At 43.6% G+C, this 20,553-nt stretch overlaps 1 protein-coding gene across 3 annotated transcripts; it reads left to right on the top strand.

The window, feature by feature from the left end:
* Positions 1-907: 907 nt before the first annotated feature.
* On the top strand, positions 908-20,527 carry itgb8 (integrin, beta 8). Of its 3 annotated transcripts, none has more exons than XM_039605787.1 (16): positions 908-1,499; positions 2,425-2,510; positions 6,289-6,460; positions 7,285-7,391; positions 7,816-7,955; positions 8,184-8,349; positions 10,942-11,100; positions 11,237-11,332; positions 11,509-11,601; positions 12,623-12,763; positions 14,049-14,463; positions 14,560-14,782; positions 14,902-15,014; positions 16,667-16,789; positions 17,633-17,799; positions 18,901-20,527. In XM_039605787.1, exons 1-16 carry the CDS (start codon positions 1,406-1,408, stop codon positions 19,024-19,026), a joined length of 2,421 nt encoding a protein of 806 aa, XP_039461721.1. In that variant the 5' UTR covers positions 908-1,405; the 3' UTR covers positions 19,027-20,527. The 3 variants fall into 3 exon arrangements, with proteins under 3 accessions (XP_039461721.1, XP_031612778.2, XP_039461722.1); XM_031756918.2 differs by having other exon boundaries at positions 14,902-15,005; XM_039605788.1 differs by lacking the exon at positions 2,425-2,510 and having other exon boundaries at positions 909-1,499.
* Positions 20,528-20,553: the final 26 nt, after the last annotated feature.

Below are 20,553 nucleotides of genomic sequence, written 5' to 3' on the forward strand. Positions count from 1 at the left end.
TGCAGAGAGGAGAGACTTGAGCCTGGGCAGAGAGAGAGAGAGAAAGAGACTGCATGGAAGCTGCTTTTCAGGGATGTTTCACACACTTAGAAAACAGAGGGGTGTGTGTTTGCATCATTATCATAATTGAGGGTGACTGCTTGGAGTGTGGATGGGGAGGTGTCAGCACTCCAAAATTTCCCATTGGACAAATTATGTGAATGAATGGATGAATGAATGAGAGGAGAGGCCGGCTGGGTCTGCTCCAGGCTCCTGAGCAACAGATGGAGGCCAAAGAAGAGCAGATAAACGCGATCTTATTGCTGCGCGTTGGCGCATTCACCGTCGCCGTTGAGGCCTGGAGCCAAGACAAACATCTCTCTTCTTTCTTTCTTTCTTTCTTTTTTACCTTAAGGACCTCTACCAGATACGAGCAGGCCAAAGATGGTCTGGGCTGCTACGCGTTTTCTTGCTTCGTGGCTGTTTTCCTCGTGGATAAAACGTTCAGTTATTTACTAAGTATTTTTGGCTCTCCTCAGCGGAGCAGCCGGCGAGGAGGTTACTCTATGTCACTGGAATCTGCGCACAATGGAGTCAGACCCCCACCCCGTCACCTCCCCCTGTCCGCTGTAGCACCAGCCTGTGAACCCCTCTGCGAGAGCTCTGGTTTTTACTGACCACCCCCCCAACTACCCCACACATCATCCATCCACGCAGGTCCTCGCGCACAGCGCCCCCCCTTACGGCTCCCTTAAGAAACAACATAAACACCAGCTCGGAATCCACCGCACCGCAACTCCTCCTTGTTCACCTCTCTTCCTCCTCTCCTTATTTGTCAGCCACCCCCCGCGCACACACAGACACATACGCCCCTCCCCTTCTGAGCTCTCTCTCTCGTACGTACAGCGGCGTGGTTACCATGGCAGTGGTTAAAACACGGTTATTCTCCTGCTCTCGGCGTATGATGTTCACTCAGCATGTCGGTTGCGCGCCGGCTGAGCGCTGATTGGCTCTCCCGTGTGTAACTTCGGCTTGTGCTCTGTCCCGGGATGAGACTTTTACCATCAGCTGTGAGGCGAAGCTGTGAGAAGCTCTCGGGGACGCGTCGCACACCTGCGGCTGGGTGGAAATAGATGGAGGTGACTCGCACTCCGCCGATTGCTTCACCTCCTCTCGTGGCCCACGGGGGAGCGCGCTTGTAAGCTGATTTGACCGGTCGAGGTGAATGCCTCTCCGGGATTAGAGGGCTATTTGGGTGAACCACGATGTCCCGCGGCTCGGGCCAGCACTCGCGGTTATTGTTCATGCGCCGGCGAACGCACGGTGTCCGGTCTCCCCCGGTTCATCTCCAGTAGCCGTACAGCTCCGCTTCCCGTGTCTCCTCGCTGCTTGGCTCCGGTCTCCTACCCGGTGTGGACAGGATAATATGACTTCCTGGCTACGCACATACGACAGCGCCTGTCTGTGCCTCCTGCTCTGCTGTTTGGTGGCCACTTTCAGCGGAGAATCCTTCAGTGCCGGTGAGTGGATGCTCATTGGGGGCTAATTACATCCCATCTCAGCAATTAGCCTGCATCTTGTAGCTATCACTGTCAAGCGATCATTAGCTTCCCCTCCATCCCCTCTGTAGTCTCTGCAGGAGGTAACGTAAAAGACTCGTAATGGGCATTTGGCTCATGTGGAGGAGTTACAAACTAGTTATTGATGAGAGGTAATGACAGCCTCACTACAGTAGCAGATACCACTCCAGCCCTCTGTGTTGAGCACATTACCGAACATTTAAAATTAGAAGTTAAATGATTAACCTTCACAGTCGTTTTTTGCCAGAGGCCAAGAGTTTTAATTGGGTGAGAGTGCGCTGTTAGTGATGCTCAGACCTGCAGCTTTTCTCCTTTTGTCCTACATTACAACCTCACTGAAGCTCCCTGGAATAACTCTGGAAAATTAGATTCCAGCAGATAAATCACTACACTACAACATTAATTCCACTACAAAAAGCCATACTTTGTCACTCAGTAAAGTCTGCATCCTTACTGTATTTTTTTCTGCAAACCTTGCATAGACATATCCTGTTTGAGTGCCTAGTTATGGACTACATATGCACATTCTCACTAAATGATTGACTCATGATTAGATGTCGTATGGATGTGTGTATTGGTGTTGGGCGGGGGGTTACCACTCCAGCAAATCCAGTACCTGCTTCCAGATGGTGGCTGATTTGTGCTGAACAGCCTCTTATGAGATGCTAAGTGGTGCTCCTATCATCAGAAGTGTCTAATGTCCACAGGGGTTCAGCTGCATGGCTAATAAGTGTTGACACACACATTCTTTCATATGCTAATCTCAGATTCTTCCCTCCTCCTCTTGCCTATCTTTTTTCTTCTTCCCTGCAATCATTTTTCTCTCGCTGCCTCCTCCACCTTTCCTCCTCCCTTCCTTGAGCAGGTGACAGCGTGTGTCGGTCTCCTGGCGTCACCTCTTGTAAAGACTGCCTCAGCCGTGGCCCACAGTGCGCCTGGTGTTTCAAAGAGGTAGGAATGCGTATGAACGTGTGTTTGTGTGTGTCAGACACAAACGTGGCAGGCACTGGACAGCATTCCTCAGATGACACGAACCAAAGCTTTGATCCAGTCCACAAATGTGAATATAATATGCACCTTAGAGCTCGGCGGCCTGCGTTATGACTCGTGTGAGTTGCGCCGGCTGCCCGTGTGAATGTTTCCATGCACGTTTTCTCAGGCAGAAGGCAGAGACAGAGCCACTTTTCCATCCATGTGTTTAGTCTCCACACACTTACACGTATTGCTGCTTCCGCCCATGCCTCTATCTCTGTCTGTGTGTCGGTCTGTCTCGTAAAGAGCCCACCCCGAAACAGACTTGAGGAGCTGTAAAGCTTCCTGGTGCCACACCAGTCACAACACACAGATAGAAAATACCAGACCAGACTGTCAGCATGTGTGCATTTACAGACTTCAGGTGCTTTCCCACCCTCTAAGTCCTACACTTCTTGACATCATCAAGCGGGGCTGGGTTCACTGGTGTGTGTGTGTGAGCCCTCAAACGTTACCTCCTACACACACAGAGACACACACACACATACAAGGTCATATAAACTCACAGAGCCATGCTTGGATAAGTATTAAACAGTGCCGGTACAGTTTTTGTTAATATGCATGTTCACATTTGGCTGTTAATATCAGAGTCCAGTGAAGAGACAGACTGTGTAAGGAAAGTCCCGGGAAGTCTGTCTGAAACTTTTTAGCATTCAGAGTTGTTACAGGGCAAATTATAGCCACAGGGAACACCATAAATACACAGAATCCAGTCCAGGTTTCAGGTTCAGGTCCTGGTCACATAGTTTGCTACAGTTTCAGGTCCTATTGTAGACCACGGCTTTCCTTGGCTGTGTGGATTTTTTTTTTTAAATTTTCACTCTTTCATCCCTTATCTGTTTCCCCCTCATGCTTTTTAAAAAATGACTGAACTCAGTCTGGCCCATGACAGATTAATTACAGTGTAAATACACATATTTAGGGGTGTAGTTTTACAGGGTTTTTTGTGCCACTTCCTTGTATTTGTGAGAGTTTTTGCTACAGACTTAAGTACCAAAGGTCACTAAGCCTCTCCAAAGCTATAAGGCATGACACTGTTACACTCTGCTGTTGTGGCAGCTGACTATTAGGAGAACTTAATCAAGAATCTGAAGACAATAAGGGCGTCTAATCACATTTTGAACTGTCCAAACTAACACTGAGCAAATTTCCATCGCTCAGTGTTGGAATACACGGAGAATAAATCCGGACACGAGTAAATCCAAACAGGCACTTCCTCCTGATACTTGAAACTGATGAGTAATTTCAAGGGTCCAATAGCAAAAACAGTCATGGCTCTCATGTCGGGGTAACTCCATCAAAAATCAATACAAACACACTGAAAGCAATAAGAATGAAAAATGAAACCACTGATTAATTGTGAAACTGGTTTCAGTATTGCATGTTTCCCTGAGTGGAATAAACGAGGGAAGGCTTTGCACGTCTGTGACATCAGGCAGGTGCGCAGGAGAAAGAGAAACGGATCAAAAGTTGCCCAAGGGCTCCAGAAGCGTCGCAAGTAAATCCTTTTTTTTTTATGTTTGTCAGTGTGCAGGAGTCTGCAGCATGTGTGAAGCGAACCACACAGTCTTTCACTACATACTTCACAGTGAGCAAAGGTTAAAAAATCAACTAATGGGTTAAACATTAACTAGATTACAGCCTTTAAACGCCGAGTGTTAGGCATACATTTTTGAATTGATGTAGCGGGAGACGTCGGCACAAGTGTAGAGAAAATCTATAATTTTTCTTCTGACCTTGAAATTGTTTACTCTCGCTCTTGCTCCAGACTGGCTGAAGGAGATGTGCTCATCATACAGATGAGATTACAGCGAAAACATGGCTTTCTTGTATGCTCTGTTTATAGAATTTAAAATTGCAAGTGAGCTATACCCTACAGACTTTCTCCTATATTAAAATTTATAATGTTAAATAAAATTGATGAATTTCAAACATGTTGTTTTTTGAAACATACACTTCATTTGAACTTGTAACCAGCAAGATATATTTTTTTATTTAGAGGGTGATAAAATGTGTTTTAAAAGGCAACTAACTGGGGAACATATATATAACGCCATTATTACCTATTATTATTTGCAGTATATAAAATAATGTAGAATCCAGAGAAATCTGTGAAAACAAAGGTGAAAGAAAGGCTGAAATCCAACATTGAATGGCCTTGATTTGTTGCCCTCAGGCAGCACTCAATTACACAGTGGAAATCACTTAATGGCTTTCAGAGCACTTTTAAAACCAACGTCAGCCAACTCACAGATCGTCGTTGTATGCACACTTATCCCCACAATGAAGAGGAGGAAAAAGGATATACACAAGATGCAGAAATACAGTTGCAATGGGTGGGCCCAAGCTCATTTAGGAGGGTGCAAAATTGACCAAACAAAAGTCCTTTTGGAAATCAAATACGCCGCCTCCCGTGGGCTGAAGAAGAGAGAGACCATCTCAACATCCGCCATCTGTTATTTGTATTCATTAGTGCACATGGCGTGAGTAACTTACATGTGCAAAGGCACCGTTAATATTCAATATTGGAGGCTTTGAAGTCACATATGCTCCCATTGTTGTTTTGTAAAAGAAGGCTTTGCTTAATTCATCAAGATAATGCAAAAAGATTACTCTGTCACCTTTTGGAGACATTTTTACCTACAGTGTTGTTAGCGTTTTGTTGGAAGTGAATTTGCTTTTTGGAAAAAAAACAATGACATTTCAGGTTTTATTATCTTTTTGCTATTTTCAAGGACACGTTTAAATTATTTGCTCATCCATCCATTCCCACATCATCTGTGACAAAGCTTTTGCAGATGAATTTACAGTGACGGTGAAGACTGAGACAAAGTATGGTTTATTTGCCCACATGTATCTAACACCATGATAGTTAATGGTAGATCAAGCTTTCCAACAGCAACAACAATCTCTTGTCTAATGACAAATGGCAGCCTTAAATACTCTCAGCTGTTTAGGACTAAACCATTATTTACTCTCAGGTGAGTTTACCAAATTCTAGCATTCCACCATCTATATACAATACACAATTTGAGTTAATAAATAAATACATTTTCACCATTCTCTGATAATTAAATATGTTATATTTTAACTTTATACCTTAACTCTATTAAAAACCCATGTATAGAGATTTCTCACACTCCCTTAACCCATGGCCTCTCCTGGAACCTTTAAATGGTGTCGGGACCACTGGGGAAATATTTGCCCAAACACCCTGGAGAGGACACAGAAAAGATCTTTGCACCAACACTTTTACCTGTAGACTTTAAACACACACACTTGCCTAAGTTTTACTTGGCAGTGGACCTTATTTGCTCCCAGTAACAACCTTTCCACACAGACAAACACCACACTTCTCAGTGAGGAGCAGCTGTGCAGGACCTGAAACAAAAGGCCACCTGCTAATTATTAAATAACTCAATAAATATTCAATAAATAATTAAACCTCTTGCGTGCAAATGGTTATTGATGTGCAAGTCTATTCTTAAAGTGCAGTGCTCAATAAAGTGCTTTTAATAAAGTGCAAAGGTGCTCCTAAAGTGCTGTGCAAGTTACCACAATACAAATTATACTAGTAAGGAAGCTGTCTTCCTTACATCATCCTAACTTGTTTTAGAAACAGGGTTGGATTTTAAAACCAGCATATTTTGAATGAAGGGCAAACTGACCATTTTGAACTTTATGTTTTCACCTGTAGGACTTTCTAGATGGGGCGGGGCTAAGTCAGCGCTGTGACTTGCCAGTTAACCTGCTCAGGAGGGGCTGTGCACTGGAGTTCATGGAGCAGTCAGAGGTTAAGGTGGAGGTCAACGCCACCATCAGCAGCACACAAGTTTCCCCAAGAGACATCAGCATCACCCTCAGACCAGGTAGATGACGTGATAACTTGGGTTGGGCGTAAAAACGATCAGACTCTTAAAAATGTATTCAGTATGCAGACAACACACCATTGCGGCGATAGTGTAAATGACCAGCGCTTGTGGTTTTTGATTATTTTGTGTGCCCAGCAGGGCAGTTTGTGAATGTGCTGAACACCAGTGCAATATCAGAAAATAAGAACATTCTTGTGGGAAAGAAAAGGAACAAAAAAATGGGAAAAATCTCACCTTCTTTAAGGATCAGGCCATAAGACCTCATCCACATCACATGCGGTGCTGTATTTAGTAGCTCGGCAGCACAGCGAGTACTGCCTGCAGCGCCGTACGGGAGCATACAGCACCAAGCGGTGGGTGTTCAAAATTTCACTGGCTAAAAGTGTTAACAGTTTCCGAGATGGGTGCTTCAAGAATCACTGTTAGTGTTTAAGCCTTCAGGAAAAAAACTATAATAAAGACATTATTGTGGAGAAATGGTGCCCTAAGCACTAAATGAAGTCACAGTCCAAGTGTGAGTGTGTGTGTGTTGTAATCTGAGCTTTTGGTAGCTGGTTCGGCTGCTGTGAATAGCAGTGCAGTTAGTCCCCTTCCATTGAAATCGCTGTCCTTCCTGGTAACTACATATATATATAGATGAGCAGCAAAGTGAGAGTAAAGGGAAGATGCCTTGCAGTCCGGACAGTTCAGCCAACCTCTACCTAACAAATGTTTCACTGCATCTCTGCTTCACAGAGATGCTGGTGCTGCAGTGCACCATGCAGTGTTTTTGAATTTTTGCTCATTGCAGTTTATGTTGTGCGTGTGTTTTTTGTTTCTAGGTTCAGCGGCCAGTTTCATAGTGTCGGTGAAGCAGCTGGAGCGTTATCCCGTGGACCTGTACTACCTGGTGGATGTATCGGCTTCTATGCAGGAAAACCTTGATCAAGTAGGTGTGAAAATGCTCGTCTGTCACTTTGCTGCTCAGTGAGTCAGTGAGGATTTGTTCCACGCCTTCTTCTCGAAGGTTCTATATATAAATATAGCTGCAAGGACTATTTGCTGTGTAGAAACACAATTAAGTCAAGGCTTGCATAAATGAGAAGTCTCACCAGGATCTATAAACAGTAATAAGTGGGCCCAGTGAGATGGACACTGACTTTATAACTACTACAGATTAAACTTTTTTTTTTAAATGAAGCAGAGGAAATGGGAGGTAAATAAGCTTCTTTTTTGTCTAATGTGCCTGATTTATTCTGGATCATCTTCCAAATCTTCTTATTTTATATCCTCTTGCACGCCTCCTTTCTCGCCTGCCGCTCTTTACCTGTCCTTGTTCTACCTCTCCAACCTGCTTTCTGCGTGCGGCACAGCTGAAGACGGTGGGTGTAGCTCTGTCCCTTCGTATGACGGAGCACTCCTCAGACCTTTGGCTGGGTTTTGGCTCATTTGTGGACAAGCCCGTTTCTCCTTACATCAACGTTCATCCTTCGAAGATCAACAATCCCTGCAGGTAAGATCATTCGTTAGCTAGAGTTTGCAGATAAAATGATACACTAGAAGAGTGATGTCATCATTTCAGTGATCATATAAAAATATATACAAAGATATTTAGCTTTTTAGTTGCTTGGGGCAACATTGTCATCAGGATAAGCTGAGCATATAACAAATAGCTCTGCAGTTCCAAATCTTGCAAACAGGACCTCATTTTTAATTTATTATTCTTTTTGTCTCTCACAAGCGATTTTGAAATACGCTGTCGACCAGCCCACGGCTTCCACCATGTCCTTAGCATGACGAGCAATATGAGCGAGTTTACGCGGGTGATCAAGCGCCAGCGCATCTCTGGTAACATGGACACACCTGAAGGAGGACTAGATGCCATGCTGCAAGCTGTGGTCTGCCAGGTGGGCATTTGTTCATATGTAGTTGGCGTACATGAATACATATAAAACCCCCTCAGAGGCTGTTAGTGACGTATAGTGACAGCACTCTTTTAGGGAAGCGAGGGGACCAATTAATGTAGTTTTGCCACCCTTACTCGATTGTACCGGCTCAACCCTGCATTCTCATAATTGTTGTTGTTATAATCCATCAGATGTATTAGTTTAGGTTGCTGAAATAATCAAAGCCTTCCCTAAAAACTACATCATCTCCATGGCAACATGTGTCACTCCATAGCCTGTCTATATTGTTTAGCATTAATGGTGCCTCCGTAGTGCAAGTTACCCCAATGCTCACTACACACCAGCGAGACTTCTGGCTTTTGAAATGTGTGTTAATAACAAGCTCCTCTTCAGCCCAGAGAGCTCTGTAATTGGTCAAAGCACAGGACAAATTTCACTTTGCCTCATCGGGAATGAGCTCAGCTCCAGCTTTGTTTTTCTGGATCTTAATTCAAGTGATTATTTGGTAAAATCACCTTTGGATGCTATCACAGCACTGAGTCTGTGTGGAGAGGTCTGAGTCATGGTTGCACATCTGGACACTGCAATTTTACACAACTCCTCTTTGCAAAACTCCTCAAGCTCTGTCAGGTTGCACAGGGTCAGGCATGAACAGTGCTTTTCAACTCCAACAACAAATTCTCCATCGGCTTGAGCTCTGGGCTTCGATTCAACCGCTCCAAAACACCCACCTTGTTGACTTTAAACCATTTCTGTCTAGCTCTTGCCTGAAGGCTTCGCTTCATTGTATTAGGTTGGAATTCCTTGGAGACTGAATCAGATGGTCTTCCAGGATTTACCTATCGTTGCTGTATTCATTTTATATTTTGCCAGAGATGGTTTGTTTGCTAAAATATATAGAATGTCTGGCGCTACCTTAGCAAAGTGTCTAGTGTGACGGCTTAAAAAGTTGATTTTGGTCTCATCAGACTACAGACTCTTCTTCCAGTTGACTCTGGAGACTCCCACATGCTTTTAGATGAACTTTAGTAGAGATATCCTTTCCCCCCCTCTCTTCCATAAAGCCTGGACTGGTGAAAAACTTGAGCAACATCTCAGGTGCTGAAGCTTTTAACTCCTTCAGAGTAGTCATAGGTGTCTTCATGGCCCCCACCTTACTGGTATCCTTCTCACACAGTCACTGTTTGTGAGGATGGCCTGCTTTAGGCAGATTTACACATGTGCTATACTCCTTCCAGTGATGAGGAATTTAACTGAACTCCAGGGGATTTCAGTGACTCGTACGCTGACCTATAGTTTTCCTAATCTTTTCCCTGACTTGCTTGAAGCGTTCTTCTGTCCTCATGGTGTAATTGTTGCCAGGAATACCGATTAACCTGTGACTGGATCTTTCACACACAGGTGTCTTTATACTACAGTAACTTGAGACACATTCACTGCACTTTGGTAATCTGCACTTCATTAACTGTGAAACTACAATTGGCTGGAGCTGTGTTGAATTAGTTCAGTTACTTTAAAGGGTTTGAATATTTATGCAGTGACTTATTTATTATATATTTTTGATTAATGTTGATTAATTTAGCCCGGTGTCGAATTGGTGACTTGTCCACGGTGTATCCCGCCTCTCGCCCTATGGTAGATAGACTAGATAGATAGACTCCAACCCCCCCCCCCCCCCGACTCTGATAAGAGTAAACAGAAGAGAATGGATGATTCATTTCCTCTGCTTTACATAAACAGTTACTTTTGTGAATTCTTGTTAAAAAGCCAAATTATATTGACCATGATTCCATTATTCCAACCAAGTGGTAGATTAGATGCTGTATATGTAAATCTAAGGGGTGTTTTCTAGTTTTGAGTAGGTGCTAAATCTGCAAATCTAAAAGAAGCGTTTACTGTTTTCTGGAAGAATAGTGGCACCCTGAGAGCAATGCATATTGCCACAGGAATCCCGCTAAGTATTGACACCACATGTGGGGTATGGCAGACACACATACTCAGATTCACAATTGCTTACATTATAGCTTCTGCGGGGGTTATGTGTCACACCATGCAGGGGGCCCCTGAGTAACCATCTCGGAGGGAAACACCACGGTGGTCATCAGTCTAGAAATAGACTCTCCATTATGCCAGGCCTACTTCTAAGCTCACTAGGTTTCCCTAAATACACACACACGTGCATACTGGCTCATTTTCTCACACTGAGAGAAAGGAGTCACTGTATGAGTCACAGACATAAAAATCGAGACTCCCGGTTCTTTATTTAATTGGACATTACAGAAAAGCCTGATCATCATGGAAAATAATCCAGTTCAGATGTGTAAAATGTTTCAGCTTGCATTTTTTCCCACACTTGTAAATCCTTAAAACATGAAGCATGCACATTTTTCCACATCACTCCGTATGAATGTCAATAACTCATGATTTAAAGGAATAACAAAAACCACTCTGCAAAAACAGGCTGCAGAGATGTTCTATAGATCTCTGCTTGTGTTTGAATTTTTTTGGTATTAGGATGAAAATATGTAAATTTTGCTAAATTAATGGCCAAAAATAACATTGCATCTTGCCTTCTTTCTGCATGTCTTTTAGAGGGCTGTTGGTTGGAGACCAGAGGCAAAGCGTCTGTTGCTCCTGATGACCGACCAGCCTTCTCACCTCGCCCTGGATAGCCGGCTGGCAGGGATCGTCGTGCCACACGATGGCCTGTGTCACCTGGAGGACAACGTCTACAAAGGCAGCACCAGGATGGTGAGGGAACTTACAAGAGCTAAAGCATCAAACTGAGCATTTAATGCAAGTTTAAGCTCACATAGTCTCACTTTAATGTGGACCACATGAATTACTACAGGCTTTGAGGTGACAGGAGGTTTACTTTGCTTTTTAGGACCATCCCAGTTTGGGTCAGTTGTCTGATAAGCTCCTTGAAAACCACATCTACTCCATCTTTGCTGTGGAAAAGCAGCAATACCAGTGGTATGAGGTAATGTGCCCCTACACGTGCACTTAGTAATATACTGAGAAGGCATACACTCAGCCACAGACTCTCAAGTTTTGACTCGTGAACATATCTTGCTCCTTTCAGGAGCACATTTGAGAGGGGAAGATTTTTAAAAGCACTACGTTTTTCTCTACTCTCGTCTCCCTTTCCTTTTCCAGGAGCTGATGCGTCTGCTACCTGGCTCCTACCTGGGAAAATTAGGCCTCTTCCAGGCTCCAAATCTCATAGATCTGGTGGTGGATGCATACAAGGTACAAAGCACTCAGCTACACCTCCCCTCGTAGGCTCTTTGTCCTCTTTGTAGCGTCTTATTCATTCTTTGGACAAAGACGGGGACAAGTGAAAGGTGGGAGAGATGAGAAGAGCAGCGCTGTGAGAGCTGGAATCACAGCCCCACACATTCCTGGCTCAGAAATGTTGAGACAAAGTTTGCTGCCGGTCTGCTGAAACAACACGAACTTTTGTTGTTCCCCTTGACTTGTTGAATCATGTGGACTGAGTAATAGCGCATTTCCTGTTTGAAAAGTGCGTCCTGTTTATGTGTACCCCAGAAATTGAAGTTTGAAAACGGGGAATGCAAGAAAAATCTTAAATGATCTCAAACTTAAAGTGCTAAAGTTGGGGAAAATAGATGATGGGGAGTGACCTAAAGCCTGAAGAAAGAAAAACAACAAGAAACAACACAGACGAGAATTTGAGGTTACGGAAGGTTAAGGTTTTGTATGTGTGTGTGTGGGTGAGGGAGACTCACCACGGGGTTAATTCGGTTGGCAGAGTATAATCTTGCCTCGGGCACAGCGCTCCATTGTTTGCTCCGAGAATCTGCCGAATCCACAGAATCGGGTGCGCAGCCACGCATACGTGCAAAAACACACACACATACACAAACAGCGCCGCCTGAACAGAAGCTGGCATTATAATGGCTATCAGATCCCCACAGAAACCATGTGTCCTAATCAGAGAGGAACACAAAGATGCTATTTTCGGCCCCACCTCCTTGTTCCCATAAAACCCTGTATTTCAGGAAGAAAGAGAGGGCGACAGTAAGGGCTTTCAGGCAACATGTGACAACTTTAATTAATGAGCCTCTTTTTCCCCCCCTTTCTTTCGTCATTGCTGTTCACTCACACAGATTACGTTCATTAAAATTTCAAGCTGTTCTTAGCATTCCCTTTTATCTTAACCTACATTGCTTTGTAGTCAGCACAGTAAGCTCTTTATATCAGGCTCTCAACGCAATGCTGCTTGTCTCTCTGTTTTCGATGTGCCCAGAGGTTGTTATCAGAGGTGGTGGTGTCCGTGTCGGTGGAGGACAAGGCGGTCAGCAGGTACTGGGTGTCTGTAACTCCTCTCTGCCCCGATGGATCCACTGCTGCAGAGAACAGTTGCACGGGGGTGCAGCCCGACCAGACGGTAAACACCCAGCAGCGTCAGAGCCACCAGAGATGTCACAAGGCATATATTAGTTGTATCAGATTATCCTGACATACACAAACGCCCTCGCACTGAGAGCTTTACGTGACAGAGAAGATTTGGTAAATAATCCGAGCTGAGCGGATTACACGGGCTGTATTTAAGAGGAAAACATTTCCATGTGATTTTGCGACCTTTTCCTCCAGAAATCCTTACCTCACCTAACATGAGAGCCTCGATACAGACAAATAGGACATTTATATTTAGAATTAGGTCATTGGACTTGTACTGCTTAATACCTGTTCTGTTATCCAGCGGAGAAAAAGAAACCTTCACCGGTGCTGAGAGCACTTTTTGATATTTCTCAGCTGTGCACGGTAGTTTTCCTACTTAAGCAGCATGACTTTATCAGAGGTTACTCTCACAAAATGTTTAGCTGTAGCAGCCAAAGAGACCTTTGCTTTGGCACTAATTATAGCATCTTCAGTGCATTTGGAAATTATTTTTCTCCCCTTAGCTTCCTGTGAGACTTCTTTCATCACATTTTGGGGGTTCTAAACTTTTATTGAACCTCGCAATACTAAATCACTGCTCTACAGAGTTACTCCACTGTACAAAGAAACTCAGGCTTTTTAATCTGTGGGTGGATTAGAGACGAATTATGGAAACAATTACCAGAATGGAGATAAAAATCAATAGAAAGGCTGACTGTGAACTCAAAGCTTTGGCATGCACAACTTTCCACATCAGCCAACTGAATAATTGTTCAAATTCATCCTAAGAATCCATTTTCCTATCCAACTGTTTGAGCTGTTAGGGATTTCTGTAATCATGCAGCGAGAGTTGGCTTATTCACACCTTTTAGATTTACAGCCTCAGTTTGGTGCAGAAAAATGATTTATGTATAATCCACATCGCTGTGGAAGTGTAGAGGATGTTTAAGATCGACTCTCTGAAGTAAATGTCTATGTCAGCATGCTCACAAGGACAATACTGAGGGCCTCAGTTTAGTATGTCAACTAATGAGGATGGCATGAGATGTGGTCATTTAGTCGTGAACAAAAGTACTGAAGAAACTGGAATTTGTACCTGCTGTTGCTAGGGAAACAAGACACTATCACTAAATCGGTGAGATTCATAGCATAAAATATTACAGCAGTTCTTTTTGAACTCGGCCAGGGTGGTGCACCAAATGACCAACCGACCTTGCCATCCATATAAATATACAACTATCCCTCTTTCAACATCCTCTGCTGCTCTTTATAAACATATTTGTTTTACGCAGGTCTACTTCAATATCACAATTGGCCAGCACTCCTGTCCTGATGACGGTAAAGATGAAGATGTGACAGTCATGGTCCGCCCCGTGGGTTACAACGAATCCACTGTTGTGAGGGTCCGCTCTAAATGTCAGTGCACATGTGGACCGGCGGGACAATGCCGTGATGCCAACGCGTCACCATGCAAACAGACCCAAAATGGCAACAATCAGGAGGAGAGGCCGAACTACGGGATGATTAAGGACTCGGATTCTAACAAGAACTGCAAAGCAGATGGGTCTGATGTGGTCTGCAGCGGCCGCGGAGTGTGCGAGTGTGGGAGGTGTGTTTGTGAGCAGAGCAGGCTCGGTGCAGTGTACGGGAAATACTGCGAATTAGACGACTTCTCCTGCCCTTACGAGGGCGGGCTGTTGTGTGGAAGTAAGTGGGGCACACTTCTGAAAATTAGTTCATAGTGATACTGCAAATGTCAAGATGACTAACGCCTTTTCCTCTCATCTCTCTCTTGTCTCTCAGGTCGGGGTGTGTGTGTGCTAGGTCAATGTGTGTGTGAGGATGGATGGACAGGTGATAGCTGCGGCTGTCCCATCTCCACAGCAACCTGCCAGTCATCAAATGGCTTGCTTTGCAGCGGGAGAGGGAAGTGTGTGTGTGGTAAGTGCGTGTGCGACGACCCCCAACACTCCGGAGACTTCTGCGAGCGCTGCCCTGCATGCCAAAGCACCTGCCAGTCATACTGGTAATTAGCGACTTATATTTGGTACCACTAAGCACGATGGGAGCTCTGACAGATCGAGCTGTATGCTTGAAGTTGAAACTGTAATGATTTATTTCTGTTTGCGTTGCTTTGTATCTTAGGACGTGTGTGGGCTGCCACCTTTCTCATGGTCTGACCCAAAAAGAGGCGGGACAGTGCAACCACACCTGTGCACCGCTGGTCAGCTACATGGATGACGTGTCAGGTAGAGCTGGTGTGATTCAATTCCATTTATTTATATCGCACCTCAAAGTAAATAATAGAGAGAAAACCCCATCATATGACCCCATATGAGCAAGCACTTGGCGACAGCAGGAAAGAAAAACTCCCCTTTAACAGGAACAAACCTCCAGGTTCAGGTTTACATATTTGTAGTTTTGTGGACACTAAAAAAGTTTTTTTTCTTTAATTGGAGCTATGACTGATTTAGCTGATTTTAATAAAAGCATTGGCTCAGTTTGAATTTGCTCTTGGGTTTGAAATATATTACTTCGTATTTACTATTTGACAAGCAACCCTTAGAGCTGCTTGTATTCATCTTTTTTTGGCAAGTTTGGCAAACTATAAAAGCGACATTGACAAGTTACACGAAGTGCTGTTGCACATGTTGGCAGATCATTGCCTGCATTTTTGTGCCAAAGCCATTTGGTTATTTAGAAACAGAGCGACAGATGGATTTCACTGAGAACTGAGCATACTGCATGATAGCAACATGTCAATCACAAGGTAGCCCCGAACTAAACCATATCCTGTTTAACACCTATTTTACCTTAAATAATACAATCATTGAAAATGAATGAAATGAAAAAAGAACACCATGTTTTATTAAGTATGACTTAAAACTGTCTTCAGAGGCCATAAACTCACAAGGCAAGGATTTGCTGAAGTCATAAATGAAGTGGAAAGTTGGGTTTCCCATAGATAACTGTGTATCTTGACCTCGTTTTGCAACCAGAGATGCCACCCCCTGCTGGCCACTAGAAAGACTGCCTCTACATCACATTATTTTTTCAGACACATCTTTTATATACAGTTAGAGTTGCATTTCTGACCACCTGATGAGTGTAAGCCCACCATTCACTGTCCTTTTAGCTCAGTTTTGTTCTCCACTGACTCCTAAAAGTCTGTTTCTTTAGCTTTAAAATGCAAAATGTCTAACAGTTGGTCACGAACTAGAATCAAGACCCCAGATTACTGAGAGGATTTGTATAGTCAGATTCTCATTGCACACAGATCTTCAATTACTTATTTTGGTTTTACTAAAAAAAGGTTGCCTTCATGTCATACATTGTTATGCACTGAGCACTTCTTCTCCACTCTCTTCTTTTCACTCCCCATGTGTTTATATACCACTGCAGCAGCATTAAATTCATCAAATTTGTGTCTTCTCTCTCCCTTAGTCTGTGTTTTGTCTCCCTATGCTCTCTTTTTCTTTTTGCTTCTGTTTCTTCTCTTCTCTTTCCCCTCACAACCCCCACCCATCAAGGCAGATGGACGCCCCTCCCTATGCCTGGATCTGCTGGAGGTTTCTTCCTGTTAAAAGGGAGTTTTTCCTTCCTACCACAAAGTGCTCACTCACAGGCAGGTCAATTGATTGCTGGGGTTTTCTGCAGAATTCTGTAGGGTACCGTGTAAAGCACCTTGAGGCGGCTGTTGTTGTGTGATTTGGCACTATATAAACAAACCTGAATTCAATTTAATTGAAACAAGAGGAGCTATAAAACAGAGCAGCTCTGCGGCAGCTCTGCGGCAGCACTGCTCCGATCAATTGTTTTGTTTATACTAACCCTCCAGGATTTGTTCTGGATCTTGGATCTATGTCTGGGTCTCACTGCTCCCTCTCTCTCTCTCTGACTGTATTTTCAGGTCAAGCAGGGGAGATGTGGATTCACTGCATGTACATCAGTAACGACAGCTGTCGCAGCAGCTTTCGCTTTCAGACCAGCTCGAAGTCTGGTCAGGCTCAGCTTCTTATTAGCACAAGACCAGGTATAAAGTCAAAACTCACACACATACACACACACACACACACACACACACAATTTTAAACCCCACAGTTCACATTTGCCCTCAGTTTCACACACACATTATTATTGCACATCTAAGTGTTACAGATCACCCCGCCACCCTTACACCCCACCCTTTTTCAATTTTTGGAACAGCACTGCTCATTGTGCATCTCCCCTCCATCTCCCCCTATCCCCTCAAGCTTCCCTCCACCACCCCACCCCACACCCAACGGGACACTCTCTTCCTGCTCACACCCATTCCTCCCGGGTGCAGCAGGAGCCAGGTCTCTATGGTAACTCTGTTACAAAATATCAGAGCAATCTTTGGGCTCTTTGTGTCGAGCAATGAGCCCGTCATCCACACATGCTCCCCAGCAGATACACAGCCAGCTGACTGTTCAGTACGGCAATACTGGTACAGCTGCCACCGAGCGAGCTCTGTGTGTGTGTGTGTCATATGTCATTTAAATGAGTAGCTCTGCTTTGTACTGCCTTTTTGTCTCCCCTGTTTTTCAGTGGGCAGTATCTTTCCTCTTTTAGTAACTTTTTTCAAATTCATTCATGCAAGTCCATCGTTTACATCCAAAACATACCATACAAAGCCTACACCTGAGTTGAGAGCCACTGAAACATACCTGATTAGCTCTGCACAGTTTCATATTGTTGAATCTGTACTTTTAGTTTTATTTAATCTGTACTTTCATGTTGCTCAAAGATGATTTTGATCAAAAAATACTCCAAACTTTTGTCCCCAGCAGTGAACAATACAATGTTATAGCTCTCCACAGTAAAACTGAGTGTGTTTATGTGTGTGTGTCTACAGACTGTGTCAGCAGCAGCCTCCGGCTGGTGAGAACTTTCTTGAGCGTGTGCGCCCTGACTGTGTTGTGCGGGCTGGTGGTTGTGGCAGTGTCCCGGCTGTTGCTGCAGAAGAGGCGGTGGTCACCAGGGGGCACTGTTGAGGATGCAGGGTACCATTGCACTGGAAAGGTTAGCTCTCTGATATGCTTGAGGAATTTCTCAGTGCTGCCTGATTTTAAACGAGAGCCAAAGTGTCCCTGGAGCCCTGAGCAGCAAAGGTTCATTAGGATATTTATGTGAAGTAGTACCGGCAGCTGAAACCAGCAGTGAGGAATGTGAGTGTGCTCTTAGAGGTACAGCTGTGTTTTACATTTCCTCCCAACTCCCAGCTCAGCATCTACAGTTTCCAGCTTTCTGACCTTATAATGACATACAGCACTTTGGAGAAGAGGAAGATGGGAATTTCTTAGCAATGGTTACTGGTTAGGGGCGGGGAGGGGGTTCCTGTTCATGGCACTGCTGCATATCATCTTAATGATACTGACGATTATGGATTGTGTTTAAGAATCAGGACCATCTGTCTAGTTAACATTTACAGTTCTTTGCTGATGTTTTTTATGACATTTTACTCTCAGGGGGAAGTTTTGCTTTTGAGTAACAAAGACTTACTCTCCACTTCTCAGTCATGGGAAAGGCCACATAGACTTTTAGTTTACCTGTGTAATATCCAAGTTTAGCATGTTTAGCCACATGCAAACTTTCAGTAAATAGGGGACGCATTTAGATTTCAAATAAAGCCACAGAGTTTCTGTTAAAAGCTTTTCCATGTGGGTGTTTGAAGCAGGCGGAAATTTTGTAAAAAGGGGAGGACATTAACCAAACCCAGTGACCTGGGGGCTGTTAAGAGGTTAAGATCCTCTGTGTACCTGAAAAGGCCTCAAAAGAACTGTGAAAATGACCTCTTAACTCATAATCTTGGCTTTACCAACAAATTTACCAACTTTACCAGAAATAAATCACAATTAAACAGACTAACACTTTAAGTTCTCCACTAATCTGAACACTCACAACCTGTAACCACGGAAACATCCGTCATACATGACATGTAGGAGTCATGTGGAGAAAAAAAAGGCAACTCTATTGTGAGGCATTATGGGAACTGTAGTATGTAGTATTTTGGACTAATAGTGAAGAAATCTTCTAAAGTGAGCATCTGTGTTCATGTCAGACTCCAATATTACTGACCGCATATGTCTGTTGCCCCCCCTCCCCTGTCCCCTCCCACACCAGGATCTGTCATACATTCCTACAACCAATGAGAAGACTGTCACCTACAGGAGGGACCATCCACCTGATCGCCCTGTGGAAATGCACATTCAAGTTTCTAAGATGCCCCTGGGTGACCCCTGGCAATAAAAGGTCATAACAAAGGCAGTAGAGACATATAGAAGCAAAACTGGACTCAAGGCTTCTTTTCTGCCTCCTAACCTTCATAAAACTTCAACCAGCGGTACGTAGTACGTAGAGACTCAAGCGAAGTAAACTATGAAACCTCCACGGGATTTTATTTGTTAATTGAACTGACCAAACTTTTATTGACTGTGTGACTAACGCGGCCAGTATCCTGGGAGTCCTGGAGATGAAGACGAAGAGCACAAATTCCCCACTTCCTCTCCTTCTTACTTTGTAGGAGCAGGGAAGTTGCTTCTCCTTCACAGGGTGAAAGATGATCACTCCACGCTTTTTAGCCATGCACTGCTCTAGCATGAGTAAGTGTGCATGTGTGAGTGTGTGTGGTGCAGGTGCACATATGCTTTCTATTTATTTGACAGTGACAACACTACATATTATTAAAAAAAAAAAATCATGTGACTGTGCCAGACTACAATAATCCGACAGTACTGTCTCCCTGTCTTAGTTTGCCCCCATGTGGTCAGTTTAATGTACGACATTTTCTTTAAAATAACACATTACTGACCTCAGCTGTGTTGCCTTGCAAACACCAAGTGACTAAGCAGCTTGCTTTTAGTTACTGTGATTACATTTTAGTCACGCATGGCGAATCTTGTCGTTTAATGTTTTTGTTTCTGTTAACATCGGCTGCATTGCAATTTAGTGTTATTTCATGGCATTGTGTGATGACAAGCAAGAATACTTTGATTTGATTGTCTTTTGTTAATAATCTGGTTAGACTTGCACTAGAACAATTGCATTTTACTACTGAAAGGTGTGGGATCTCTAGGCATTAAAGGTACCTAAAGTGCTTTTAAAGCTAATTCACTGGAGGAGTGGATTAGCTCCACTGGAACACTGGAATGACAATGGATATAGATTTATATTTTACATACTGACATAATGGCAGTATCATCAAAAGCCTGAGAATGTGACCTCTGTATCAGAATAATGTGTGCATTCGCCTGCTGTTTCACAAGTATAGACTAATACACAAATCTGCTCCAAAGGTACTGAGATCAGAGGTGGAACTTCACTCTTCAGCAAATTTAGAGGATTAGATCCTCTGAAACCAGAGTGCCAGTTTCGTGACTTGTTGGGAGATTTTGCTTGCCCACTCCTGTTCCTCTTTTTTGTAACATGTTGTTTACAGCATTAGCTGCTCTGTTTTACTGTAACCTCAGAACACTAATGAATATTTATTATGATTCTATTATATTTTTTATGTTTATTTGATTTGTTGTGCTATATTTGAGTAGCGGTAAATAGGTAGTGAATACTGTGAGCTGTCTCTGTTTCTGAAACTGAAATGAATTCAGCAATAAGGTATTAATCATCTCATTTTACCGGGCATTATGTTCGGAGTAACAACAGCACTTTCTCTGTAGTTTTGCTGTCGATTAATGTGACCGTTGTGTAGCATGACTGTTTTCATTCCAATAAAAAATGTGCAAGAGTTTTTAAACTGTTTCATGAACTATGTTTTATTAA

The sequence above is a fragment of the Oreochromis aureus genome, linkage group 22 (genome assembly GCF_013358895.1).
Source record: "Oreochromis aureus strain Israel breed Guangdong linkage group 22, ZZ_aureus, whole genome shotgun sequence".
Lineage (NCBI taxonomy): Eukaryota > Metazoa > Chordata > Actinopteri > Cichliformes > Cichlidae > Oreochromis > Oreochromis aureus.

What these genes read in the sequence shown, in the direction of transcription:
- itgb8 (XM_039605787.1), top strand. Translation starts at nt 1,406, where the DNA reads ATGACTTCCTGGCTACGCACATACGACAGCGCCTGTCTGTGCCTCCTG. An exon ending in GCGCCTGGTGTTTCAAAGAG is followed by an intron (nt 2,511 to 6,288) that starts GTAGGAATGCGT and finishes TTTCACCTGTAG; the next exon opens with GACTTTCTAGATGGGGCGGG. An exon ending in ACAAAGGCAGCACCAGGATG is followed by an intron (nt 11,101 to 11,236) that starts GTGAGGGAACTT and finishes TTTGCTTTTTAG; the next exon opens with GACCATCCCAGTTTGGGTCA.